The following is a 14,031-nucleotide window of genomic DNA, read 5'->3' as shown; positions in this document are numbered from 1 at the left end:
CTTGCCTTAGTTTTATTTATTTTTTTAATCTAGACCAAGTCCGTAAAATACAGGATAAACCAAAGTCTGGGAGATATAACATACATAAATGGTTTTAAAGAAAACAACTTATAAAATTTAACCAAAACAACGTGTAACATTAATCACAGTTATTTGCATCAGGTTATTCTAATTCAAACCTCTCAAGTATATGGTTTAATAGTCAAGGCTCAATAAATAGCCTAGCAAATCAATTTCCCCTACTCAGAGCGGAAAATGAGACAAATGAGCAAAAGTTTCTAAAATGAACTAATTGGGATTTATTCACTGAAAACAAACTCCATACCTAAGGCTGTAGAGTAGGAGAAATCCCTCTTAAGGCTCCACTTTATACCAACATGTTACCCAGACAACTGGATATGACTTAGAGATCAGTGGTTCTGCGCATTAGAATCAACTTCGGAGCTTCGACCACCTACAAGGTCCTGGCTTCCACCCCACAGCTAAATCCATCTGTGTCTCTGAGGGACGGATGTCTGTTTTTTTTTTAAAGCTCTCCAGATGCATGTGCAGTCACAGGTGAAGAATTCTAAATCATTCTACACTGGTTTAGACATCATTGTAGAATCAATCACATTTTATGGCCATGCATAAGTAATCGTATTTTAAGGCCTTCAGGCATTTTAATCTATAAAATAATGTGACCTTCAAGAATTAAGCCAGTCACATAACAAATATGAATACTTTTGAGTACTCTGGCACTTTTTGATAATCAGATTAGCCACGCACAGAATCCCATGCTTAAGGAAAATAAGTACTGTAATGAGGTTTTGTCCCGAATTTAACTTTTGTTGATGACATGTCCCATGTAATTTTCCCCATCCTAACATTAAAAAAAAACCCCAGATTTTAGACATAAGTATAAACATCAAATCAAAATCAGTCACAGAAGAATATAGATCAGAAGAAATTAGGACTAAGAGCTCAATCAGAATGGTTAGTGTGAACCCTAGAAAAAGCTAACCATAATTCAGGATGCTGGAAGAAATACTGGACAATACAGGGAAGGTTCAGGAGGAGCCAGGGTGAGTATGACCGACATTCAGTGGCTCGTGCATGGCCCAGGGCACACATTTGATCACTTATGGTCCATGGTCAACGTTCACATGCCAAATTGGCAATGCAGAGGGAGACTGGAAATGGGAGCTCGGACAAGGAGGCAAGAAAAAGCATATCAGTACACAGCAGTATCTCATGGATCCATACAATAAATGAAACAATCTCTTGAGCCAAAGGCCTGCAGCCGTAGGGCAACAGGGGAAGAGTGGACTCTACTATGAGGCAGGATGGAAGGAAGTGAGGGAAACCCCTGACAAGTGGAGTGAGGAAGTAGAGGCCGACCCCTCTCACCAGAGCCCCATCTCCAGGAATGACCAAAGAGAAAAGTTAGTGGCTGAACGCTTGTGATTCTGGAAAGCAACAACAGGCCTCCTCCCAACCAGAAGGAAGTTGGAATTTGGCACCACAAGGCTTGGAAGCAATACCCCACCCTTGGAAACACACAAAATCCCAGGAACTGACTGACCACACACACACGCACTCTGGAGTTGGCCTGTTTCCACTGGGACATGTGCTTTTCACTTCTGTCCCAGCGGCACCCACACCCTGGCCTCTTTCTTTTTCTCCACCTGAAAAATAAGTGCTTGATTCTTACTCCGATTCATTCTTGAAACCTCTCCTGGGCGAGTCAAGGACCTGGAGGGTGCCTGACATGAGAAAGGTCCCAGACCGTGTTGGGGCAGGACCAGCCCCCAGCTCGGGAGCATCCGGTAACAAGAGGCAGCAGAGTCTGTGTGTGCAGTGGCCGTTCCAGGGCATTGCTTTCTGCTGAGCCTAGACCAGTCCTAAAAATAAGTATCAGGTGAAGTAATGAAGCCTTATCATTAAAAGGGACCTTAAAAACAACTTAGTCCAACCATCTATTCAATGCTATCAGTAGACATGGGTTTCCTCAATGCCTTTCCAAACTATGAAAAATGCCAACATCTTTTAGACAGATAAAAGAAATGGTAGCACTGACTTAATTTCCAATAATCGTCTACAGTTGTTAGCGTAGGTAGCTAGATATTAATAAAGAAAGGGGGCAAAGGGAATAAAACATCAAGCCTAATACACTAGGGTGCTGAATCAGACAATAAGCCTGCTTCATCAGGAAGCTGTAGCTTCCCACACTCCCCAGGGGACTACTACATCCTCCGACCTTGGGACCTAAGGCCAGAAGTGGGCAGGAAGGATCATTACTAGTCACTAGCCAGGATTACTAAGGGAAAGATAAAACAAGGAGAAATTCCTCTGCTGGCCAAGATGGTGCAGGCAGAGGTCCTTCCACTTTGAGAAATGCACAGTACAAACAAGATAATGACCATAAGGGGCAGAGCCTAGCCCTGGAAGAGGATTGGACTGAATTGGACAAGGAACACAGAACCCCAGAAGATGTAGAAAATGGACTGGTTAGCGGAGGCCACATCAGAAGCCTGAGAAAGATTGGGAAGTTGATCGGTTAGTTTGAAAGGGCACCTGGTCCTTTTCTCGCTTGGTAATACAATCAGCCTAACAAAGACAAGCTCGCTCTCGCGCTCTCGCGCTCTCTCTCTCTCTCTCTCTCTCTCTCTCTCAGTAACACGTGGTTGCCCGTTCACTTGCACGTTCTCTCTCCACAGCAGCCACATGGCCGCGCAGACTCCAAGTGCAGGCCTGCACCAGTGCCAGCCAAAGCACAGACTGAGCTAGCCAGACAAGGACAGAGGCTAAACTGGACTAAACTTCGGCATGGCACAGAATTTTTGGACAGTGGCCTTTGTCCTGGGCCTGATGAAGACAAAGCTGGACTTCTTCCACAGTGAAACAGACAGAGATGAGACCCTGGGAACCTGGGGCATCCTTCCATTTCAACCCCAGTAAATCTTACCACAGCACCACCTTAACCTCCTATGTGTGGGTCCCCGGAAAAGCTTTTCTCAGTACACCATGAAAGAAGCCCATTTCCACCAGCAACACAATGATCCAAACTACACTAGTAGGACTAACAACTTCCCATAACAATCTACAATGAGCCAAACTACCATTAAGTGAAATTTAACCTCTAAGTTCATTGGCATTCAAAAACAACTTGAGTAGCTTATCCTTATGTAATTTCTTCACACACACAAAACCTTTCGGAATTAACTATTTAAAAACATTTAGCATCTCACTTTGTCACTACATAAATAATGTTTTCTCAGACCGAAGGATATTTTTTTTAAAAGTTGATCTCTTCATACATTAAGTTATTGTGACCTGTTGTCCATACCACATGCTCCTTGAATTGTTTTTCTATCTCTGGCAATTTATACTTTGAACTAAACAGTCGGTTTTGTATACTGTAGCCGCAGCTCCTGCTCTGTCTCCGCTCACCCACCTTGGCAGTGAATGAAATGTAATGGGACTAAATTTTTCTCTAGGCAGACTGACTCTTCCAGATGGGTAATGAACTCATGAATCCCCAGTCTTTGACAGACATCCTGTAGGTCTTGGTTTTCATTCTGACACGTTAATTTACAAATCTATTAGGACACTTTATGGCATCTCCATCATGAGTCACAAGAAGTCATTCCTTTCTGTCTGGGCTAGGGCTCTCCCTTCAGTAGGACAGTACCCAGTCGGTGAGAAATTTAATGGAGTAAACCTAATTTAGGAAAGCACCACGAACTTGGATCACTCCTAAAATGGTTGCAAGCTCCAATAAAGACAATCCTTACATCTGCTCAAATGACGTATTGAAAGGATAGTCTCACAAAGCAGCACAGTTCCTAATCTTGATCATGGTGTTCCCTATTTAGATTACTCAACTTATTAATATTTCTCTGTGCATATAAATAATGCTCGGTTATCATTTTTAAAAGATTTAGAATATACAGAGGAAAATCAAACTACCTAAATTTCTACCACCCAACATATGGAAATAATCTGTTAATATTCTGTACTTCTGTTTATTCTCTATTTTTAAACATATTTCAAATCATACCATATAAAATTTAGTGTTCTGCTTTTTTAACTTAATAGTATAGCTATTAAAATGCTATAGGAAGATTCATTTTACCATTTCCCTACTATTAGACATGTTATTTTTAATTTTTAATATTCTAAAAACACATCATGAAATCATTTGTGCATGAATCTTTTTCTGTATTAAGGACATATATTTAAATGCACATTCTTACCAGATTCTCCAGCACTAAAATGATCAAGTGGGTTCCCTTCAGCATCGGGGTTTAGTAACACCATTTCAAACGGTATGTCTTCCACCTGAGAATTCTCCTCGTCGTCTTTGCACGTATACTTGTCTGCATAAAACACGTGCCATGTTTGTGGGTACGGAAGCTGGGACACTGTCAGGTTATGTTCAGTCTGATTCATGGTCACTTTAAAGAGAAAGAAGACAGTACTTTTAAAGCACAAGTCTCAAACATACTCATTGTTTTCGTCAGACGATCAATTTGAAATTAGAATACTCTTGTTTAATTCTTATAGCCTTAGAAATTCAAACCCTGGTGTAGCATTGGCATATGGTCTGTAAATCATAGAGCAGAGGAAAATAACATAACTTAACCAAAGGAATCGCTATAAAAGTACTATGAAACACCACAAATGAGTAGAATGATTTCACTGAAACTTTGAATTTTAATTTTAAATGTTTTCAAATTTTTCAAGTGGGTTAGTGACATTCGAAAATTTTTTAAATTAAATTTACTGGGGTGACATTAGTTAATAAGATTATATAGGTTTCAAGTGTACATTTCTATGATACATAATCTATATACTGCATTGTGGTAAAATAGACAAAACACAAAAGTTAGCATTTTAATGATTTTTTGGTGTACAGTTCTGTGGCATTAAGTGCCTTCACAATGCTATATAATCATCACAGAGACATATTTGAAAACTATTTGAGTTAAATTTATTTATTTATTTATTTTTAGAGAGAAGGAAACAGAGGGAGAAAAACAGGGAAACATCAATGAGAGCTAAATTTAAAATGGAGCATTCAACTTAGAAAATCGTATCTAATAGCTATGACTCACAAACACCTTCAGAAGAGTTTCCCAAATCCTTTTCTAATGGGTAGTTCTTTAAGAAGGCACTACAAGTAGACACACAGAAGCGAAAAGGATGTAAGAGTTATCACACGGGGTCAGGTCTATATATGGGCAGGACAGAGAGGATTCCCGAATGTTGGCATCACACAAAGCTGCACTTGAACACTGGCTCCAATACTTACCTTCTGTGTGACCTTGGGCAAATTACATAAGTGATGGCACTCACTTTCTTCATCTGTAAAACGAAGATAATACTAAGAGCAAAGAGCTATGCAAGGACTAAAGGTATGTGAGCCACTTTGTATGGTATCTGTCATATAGTAGTTCCTGAGTAAAGGTTAATTCTCCTTTTCCTTTCTTAATAAAAGGTGTTTTTTTAAAAAGGTGGTCACGCTAATGAGTGGTTCCCAATCCAGGGTAATCCTGCTCCCTTCCAGGGCACCTGGACATGTGCAGGGACAGTCTGGTCACAATAGTTGGGAAGACACTTGGAGGGGGCTGTGCTAAGCCTCATGAAATCCAAGGTGAAGTCTCACAAAAAGGACCCGTTCCTCCCAAAATGCCAACAGTGATGAGAAGCGCTAATGATGTCTAAGATCCCTTCTCAATGTAGACCCCTGATTCTGACCTAAGAGGCACTCGCGAACACTGTCACAAAGGTGCAGGAGAGTGGTGTCTCAAACTCGACGTATGAGAAAAAGAGCAGACGAGCTGAAAGAGGAAGTCTTAGCCCTACTACTTACCAACATCGTGACTTAGCAAGTAAATTTACCTAATCTCTCTAAATTTGTTCTTCAGTAGTAAAACTAAGATACCCGCCCTTGCTGGTTCGGATTCTTGTGAGGAGCAAATGAGACAGTATATGAAAATCCTGGGTAAAGAGTCTGATTCTGAACAGAGTCGACTATTCTCAAAATGTGAGTTACGAAGGGCCAAGTCCCAACTTTGACTACCTGCACAGCAGGCTGCCCAGTCTCCATCTTTTTCTTGACTGAAGAAAAAAACTTTTTAGTAAATAAAAGACATGTCTTGAAATGACTGTGGAGATTTACATATGTGAGAGATTTTAGAGGACATTGAGAAGTGATTTACTTTCTCAGGTGTAATACGGTGTTGTGGTTATGGAGAAGAATGTCCTCACTGCACACGAGGTCCACTGAAATACGGTGGGTCCGCCTGCTCGTGTCACCCAGAGCTTACTTCCTCCTTCCTGCCTCCCTTCCTGCCTTCCTCCCTCCCACCCTCCTTCCCAGTCTATTCACTCCTCACTGGAGGACATTCCTCCACTGCTTCTTAGAGAATAAGGGAGAGAGGGAGACAAGGATGCGAGAGAAGCATCAGTCGTTTATCTACCCTGCATGCTGGGCCAGGGATTGAACCCACAACCTAGGTACACAGGGATTGAACCCACAACCTAGGTACGTGCCCTGACCTGTAATCAAACCTGCAACCTTTTGGTTACAGGACGACGCTCCAACCAAACGAGCCACACCCGCCAGGGCCCACAGCTTATTTTCGTATGGCTTGATTAAAAACGAGTATCGCAAATACAAAGCACATCTAACAAAACATTAACAATTAATGAATATAGGCCAAGGGTTCACATACAGATGTTGGGTGTTACACACTTTCAACTTTTCTGTATGATTAAACCTTTTCCTAATAAAAAAATTGGAAAAATGTTATTTATAGGTTGTCTTTATAAAGGGGATACTGATATATCTAGTCAGGATTCAAATTTTGAGGACTTGGACTTTACATTTGGGAATTTCATTAATAGCAGCTAAACTGGGTAAGATGCTTTTATTAATAATACCACGGCACTGTTATTTTGGCTATCTTAATTTAGCCGACATTTTTACCGTGTTTTTTTAAACTGTACAGCTGGAAAAATGTAACACATCCTGTAATTTCTGTTAAATATTTGAAGAGCTTTAATAAGAATTCAATATATAATCAAGGCATGGCGCAGAAATAAGGTTTTTGAAATGTGCAGCTTGCAATTACATAATTTGGACTTCATTATATAAAGGCTCTGCTATGTTGCTATTCTATCACTTGCGTTTTTTATCTTACATAAAACAATATAAAAATTAACTATTTTCACCAATACACTTTTTAATGTTTCATTTTGAATCATGCAGATTTACATCAAATTAAAGCAAGAGTGTGCTTCATAAAGTGACACTGCCTTAACTTTGCCTTGCTGCCTTTTCCAGCAAGCCTGGAACACAAACCTCTAGACAAAACTGTCTATTCATTGTTTTCGAGACAAAAGACTACAGCACAGCATGCCTGTTCTGTGCTGACATAATTAGAACCTCGAATATGAACAAAACCTGAGCTGCAGAGGGTGATGTTACATGGCTAACTGCTCGATCAGGTGATAAAAGGAAATGAATACAAGTAACAAGAATACACAGAATAATAACATACCAACACCTTTAAAGGACTTATAAACACGCCAGATGTACAAAAGGAAATACACGCGCATGGTGTACAAAGATATTACTGAATGTTCTACATACGGAATTATACTTCAGTCTTCTAATCTGACAGCAAATTACTCTTAATCTCCTTGTTACATCTTTTTACACAGAAACTTATTTTTAGTGTTTTTAAACGTTTTGTTTGCTTGCCTTTAAAAAGCCTACAAAATATTTTATCATTATTTTTAAAGCTGATGTTTTATGACATTACTGAAATAGAATAAAGGAAGACTGAAAAATAATTTCTTAAACATTAATTTTGGCGAATGTATACGCATGAGCCACGTCTGATACTAATGGGGTTTTTCAAATCTGCTGGACTTTTCATAGTTCATAGCAGCAGTAAGGTTTTATACAGGCACAGCTAATGAACGGATGACCAAGTAGGTGAAAGGCTATGAATTCCTAAAGTCCTATTAAGTGGCCAGGAAATGAGAACTATTTCTACAAGAAATTAGTTTAAAACGAGGCACTACTACACCACCATGAGTTGAAGAACAAACACACTTTGTTTCAGTGGGCCAAAGCTCCCGAATCAGAACGTGCTGTAGGTATGACAGCTAATATAAAAGTTGGAGAATATAGACTTTCTGAAGACTTGGCATTTGTTATTAGCAAAAGGATCGATGAAATATGTAGAAAGTGATGTATGTCTCACCCATACTTAATTTATTTCAGGCCCCCAAATTTAACAAAGCTTCTTCCTCAAAAATTCCTGTTTCCTGAGATCTTCTGTTCTAATAATTCCACAGAACACCCATTCACTAGAGAGAGGAGGCAAGAGAAAGGGGAAAACAGAAAGAGAAACAACAGCAAGAGGATTTATGAAGTTACGTATGTGCAACTCCACCCTAAGAGTTATAACTAGAATCACAGCATTTTAGGACTTTCAGAAACCCTGGAGAAAATGAGTCCAGCTTCCTTGTTGTACAGGTAAGTAAAGTGTGGCTCAAAGACAAGATTTTGGAAGTCAGCAGCCCTGCTTCTCAGTTCAGCAGGCTTTCCATTGCCCCGTACCGCCGCCTTGTATACCTAAGTCCCGTGACAGAAGGCATCTTATGACTGATGCAAAAGCTATGCCTTTCCCAGTGTATATAGTATATGGTATACTACTGACCACGTGATACAAGAAAATAAATCCATTCCTAAAGCACAAAGCTTTAAACTACCCAATAAATTTTTAATGGAAAATAAAAGAAAGAAAAAGACTTTGGGGTGTCAAATGCAAAGCAAACAACCTACCAACCAAAACCCCTCAAGTGCTAAGCTCTGTGATAATTCATCCTACAAATGCTTGGTAAATGCTTAACTCAGCACTAGAGTATCCTAAATTCTCATTCTCCTAACTCCACATAACTAACACTCACAGTACTTATCACAGTTGCAACTTTACATTACACTGACGTGATTCATTCCTGTTACACCCACTAGCCTTAAGTGTCAGTATTTTGGTCTGTGATTTACCACTTGAGTAGCATAATCTATGATACAACAGAAGTGCTCCTGAATGAATGAATGGAGAGACCAAAAGAGCCTCGGTGCTCTTACTGATTGATTTGGTAACAGGTAAATAACATGCAAAGTGGTAACTATAATAAGTGCTGTGGAGGAACACAAGAGGCTATAAAAACTCAGGTGTGAACTTAGAGGAGGGAGGAGCCAAGGAGGGAAGGAAGAACAAGCAGAAGAAGCCGGTGCAAAGGCCCAGGAGACATCAAACCAAACAAGCACAACCGAGAAAGTGAGGCAGGAGGGGGCAGTGCTGTGAGGTGAAGCTGGGAGAGGACAGGTAAGCAGGGGCCAGGCTCTGCTGGCTTTGCTGGTCCGGTTAAGGGGGCCTGTCTTTGACCTAGGAGCAGCAGGAGACCACTGAAGTACTGAAGGGTGTGCTGAGGAAGTGAATGTGGCCCGAAGAAATCTGCTGTTCAGGAGGATTCCTCTGATGGCAGGCAGGGATCAGCCCTGCTGCGGTGGCCAGGTCAGAGGCTACTGCAGCAGTACAGGCAAGAGATTATGGCAACCTGGAACAATCTGGTGGGGGTGGAGAGCGAGCAATCAGATGAATTCAGGAGATATTCAGAGGTAGCTGACTGGTACCTCTGGATATCTGGATAGGCTGGAAGGGGAGAGAGGGGTCAAAGAGGGGAGTGTCGGCAGACTCCCTGGTTTCCAGCTCATTTCCTAGACGGGCGGTGGCACCAGTTCCTGAAACAGTGAACACTGAAGAGGGTTTGGACAGGCAAGAAGTTTTCATACGTACGTGGAACACTTAGATGGACACATTGGTGTATACAGGAACAGTGACTGATAATGAGCACCTGCATGAACTTCTCAGGTAGGTTCTGAAATTCAGGGTGGAGGTACACACCTTCGTGTAACTGCCTCTCTGGTACTCGAATCCTGAAGTCATTCAGACTTCTTCAGCATACTGTCAACGTCGTCTCACACGTATAAATAAGATATCCTCACAGTGGGTGGCAAGGACTGGGGACTTCTGGCCCTATTCTGGCTCGCTGCCTCCTTAGGGAATCAGAGGGCTGCTAAGACTAGGAAGAATGGATGTTCAGAAATGGCAGTGTTTTTCCTGACTTGATTAAAAGAAGACTCAGAGACTCATCAATACGGAGAACATAATGGGGATAATGTAGAGGCGAAAAGGGAAGAGGGATAATTTCCATTTTTTCTCATGGGTGCTTCATATTCCTAATGTCCCTACAAACAAGTGGCTTCTGAGAGGCAAAATGGGCAGTGTGGCACATGCTCTTCATCTCTATATTAAAAAGAAATGCACTCGCTCTGGATGGCTCAGACCCTAATGCATGGGACAGTGTTGATAAGGAGGGAAGAGCTCAAGGATCCAGGCAACTGGGATAATAAAAGCAGGCCTCTCTAGAGGCAAACCTAAAGATTTGCAAATGACGGGGTGCTGGTATATCCCAAAATGACTTACTGTGTCACGACGACTAGGTCCTACGTTCAAATAACATGTTGCAAAACAGCATCACTTGGGCTAAATTATACAATTAACTGAGATGCTACATGTTTAGTGCTTAGCTCAGTGCTAGCATTTAAAAAGCATTCAATAAATATTATCATTCACTCCACCCTGCCACTGGGTGAAAATATATCCACCATGTTGGTATGAATTATGTGAACTGTAAGAGGTGTGAATGGAAGAAAGTATGCCCTTATAAATTACATGTGTATATTTTCAAAAAAGTTTGAACAACACAGGGGGAAAAAGGCATTCCATCTTTGATCACGGAAAAGGTCAGTTTCCTTAAACTTCAGTTTCACATGTACGGGACGAATAGGTACCACAGTGTGAGGTGTGCTGTGTCGGGACACATCTGGTATGCGAACACTGCATTTAGTATTAAGGAGGAAAAAAACATACCCAATCAAATAAAAAAAGGCTATACTCACTTGTCAACTGCGCTTTGGACAATTTTTCACTGCAACTGTAACCATGGCTGTTTTCCTGAAGCTTTAGCCATTCCTGGGCTCGGAACAGGTAGAGTTTAGCTTCTTTTCCAACAGCTACTGCTACGTTGTTGATTCTGACACAGAGAAGAGCATGATCACCTGGACAGTAAAACAAAAATGATCAACTAGTTTGGTCTCATACAAAAGTGAGATGGCAGGACAATTCAACACCTCCACTTACCGAAGTGGGAATTTAAAGATCACGATTTTTCTTAAATCTCACTTAACTAGGTAGATGGCATTAGAACGAACACCTCATTCAGATGCAAGGCAAGAGACTATGCACATTCATTACCCCAAGCGATGTGTGGTGTTTCCTTATACTTCGGCTAACAGATGCCAGTTCACTGAATAAACAGCAACATCTGCTGCATGTGGACCTTTTATTAATTTTTGCCTCATTTTACAAACACTCCACATGTCTTTAACATCTGTTCATAAACTATCTATAGAAATTTCCTAAGTTTCTTTTTTTAATATAACATGGCTGTTAATATTGAATTATACTTTTAATGTAAAAAATAAGCATAGCTAATAGCAAGAAAGTTTAAATGGCTTTTGGGGTAGACATTTTATACCTGACACAAAATTTGACATGGGATTTTTTACAATGAAACTTTCAGGATATGTTGCAAGACTAGCATAGAACGAGCCTGGTGGCACATACCAAGTGCATTTAAGGCCCAGAAATAAATGGCAAAAAAAAATAGGTGCCTCTGTGGAAATGCATTCTGGGTGAGAAGTAAAGTAGGAGTTTCATTTTTCATTTTTAAATGTTCTATTTTCTTGTTTTTATTTTTGTTATTATAATTATCGTTTTGACTAAACATTTTAAATAAATTTAGATGTATCAAAGAGGGTGTAAGTATCCTATATAAATTGATTACATTATAAAGTATCAAAAGTTAACAATGACATTAAGGCCCTGTTGATATCTTGTTGCATTCTGCATCACAGTTCATTATTTCAGTATAGTTGTGGTATTATTATTTTACTGGACACAAATTATGAACCTTCGGGGACACACATGCATTTCTCGCAAGTTAATTCTGGGCCTCATGGTCCATAATTAATCTACTCCTTTGGTGGCAAAGTAACTAAACTGTTCAAGTGACAGTGATAACTAGATTATCAGGTGTCGTTATTTGTTTTCCACAATCTCTTTATTGCAGGTAGTTTTTATCCAATTAACTTTAATAGCAAAAGACCCAGGAAATCTACATTCTGGGGCTTAAAATCACATGTAATTACAGTGACTTAGTGTACCTAATCAGGTTGAAACAGAAGTGAGCAACTGATGGTTCTTGGAGGGAAGGATCTCGAAAAATGCAGCAGGCGTGTCATCTGTACAACGTTTGTATGTTAAGGTTGGAGAAACGATCTTTTAAGTGCAGAACACAATTACCAAGTGGGGAAGGGGTGCTGACGAGGGTGTAGGGGGCTGTGACAGTGGGCTCAGCAATACACGCATCCCACGTTGTCGCTGAACTGCGGAGAGAGGAGCGCTACGGACGGCGCTGGAAGTCCAGGTGAACTGGGTGACACACCCGGCTCGGCGGCCCGGATCCAGGTCTCCCCTCGCGTGGCCGGGGGCGCGGCCCGCAGGATGTGTCCACTCGCCTTCATCCCTCTCCCCGCCCCCGCACCTACCGTGGAACCCGAAGTGGCCGATGCTTTGGCCCTGCGCGTCTCGGGCCGCGGAGCTACTGAAGCTGCCCCGCAGCGTCTTACCCTGGCTGCCCGGCGGCCACCAGCAGCAGGTGAGGGCCACTGCCAGCAGCCGCAGCACCCCCATCCCTGCCTGCTGCTCGGCACCCGCACGGCGGCCGCCAACCACCAGCGGCTACCGGTCCCACGTCGGCAGCTAGGGAAGGGGGAAGAGCGAGCAGGACCGCGCCGCAGACCCGCCCAGGAGGTGGACAGCCAATGAGAAGGGCGCCTCCGCCACGAGCCAAGGATATCCACCAATCAGAGGCTGAAGTGGGCGGGACGTGCAGAGGCGTGCGACCCATCACTTCCCTGCCTTTTGGCTAGTTCCCGCCTTTTTCTATGGAGAATTAGGAGGATGTTGCTTCAGGTTACGGAAAAATTATTGCCCTCGTGATCCACTGCGCATGTGTGGGAGTGCGGGACTGTTCTCTCCACTTTGCAGAGGCCTTTGGGATTCGGAAAGAACTAACAAACCCACGGCAGCACCTTATCTGCTGAAGAGAGGTAAACTGTCGAAAAGCACTAGGTGCCCATGTAGTCTATTGGACATTTCCACTTTAACGTCTCAAATATAGTTAACTATACTTGCCCAATTGATTTTTTTCCTCCTAGGTTCCCCGTTTCCTTGAATTACGTTATCATCTATCCGACCAGACAGCTGGGAATTACCTCCACGCACCCAGCCCTTTATAGGTTGCATCCTGTCAACTCAATTCAACAGATGTTTATTAGCGCCTCTCCTGGGCGGTGATGGTAGGAAGCAGCAGCCACTGCTTCCTCTCCGGGACGTAATAACGTAATCTTGCCTAACGCTACTGACCCGCCTCCACTGTTCATTTTCTCCAATGGGCTATACACAACCCATCCCTAGAGCCACAGAAAGTTTCGGAAAGTGCAATTTGACTGCATCACTTTCCTATAAAAGTTCTTGATTGCTTTTCATACACAACTCACTCTTTAGTTACGGTTTTGGAGCCTCTCAAATTTCCATCTCTCAACTTTTTTTTATCTCCATCCTTAGCCACTGCCCGTTGGCTGAACACTCCGAGTTCTCGCTTCTAGGCCTATAGCACTGGCAGACCCCTCTGGCTGGAATGCTTGTCATTACTATTCAGTCTCCAGGTCACCTTCCTGTTTCTACTTTACTCTTCTTTCCCAAGGCTCTTTAACAACCCCCTCTCAAACCCCCACCTGTGTGTTAGATGCCCCGGGAACAGGCCCCTACTTCCCTA

At 42.0% G+C, this 14,031-nt stretch overlaps 1 protein-coding gene across 2 annotated transcripts in view; it reads right to left on the bottom strand.

Moving 5' to 3' along the window:
* GPR180 (G protein-coupled receptor 180) overlaps window positions 1-13,194 on the bottom strand; it is a 28,238-nt gene extending 15,044 nt beyond the window's left edge. The window contains exons 1-3 of one of the 2 annotated variants that reach the window (XM_024568743.3): window positions 12,740-13,194; window positions 11,030-11,188; window positions 4,239-4,439 (exon numbers count right to left, since the gene is read on the bottom strand). In XM_024568743.3, the coding sequence (XP_024424511.2) occupies window positions 4,239-4,439; window positions 11,030-11,188; window positions 12,740-12,884 (505 nt within the window). In that variant the 5' untranslated portion in view covers window positions 12,885-13,194. The remainder of the gene's footprint in view (window positions 1-4,238; window positions 4,440-11,029; window positions 11,189-12,739) is intronic. The other variant, XM_045201394.2, reaches the window with a different exon arrangement.
* Between the last annotated feature and the right edge of the window lie 837 nt (window positions 13,195-14,031).

Source organism: Desmodus rotundus, chromosome 13, assembly GCF_022682495.2.
Source record: "Desmodus rotundus isolate HL8 chromosome 13, HLdesRot8A.1, whole genome shotgun sequence".
NCBI lineage: Eukaryota > Metazoa > Chordata > Mammalia > Chiroptera > Phyllostomidae > Desmodus > Desmodus rotundus.
Note: the sequence above shows the minus strand (reverse complement) of the source record. Positions and strands in the feature narration are given on the sequence as shown.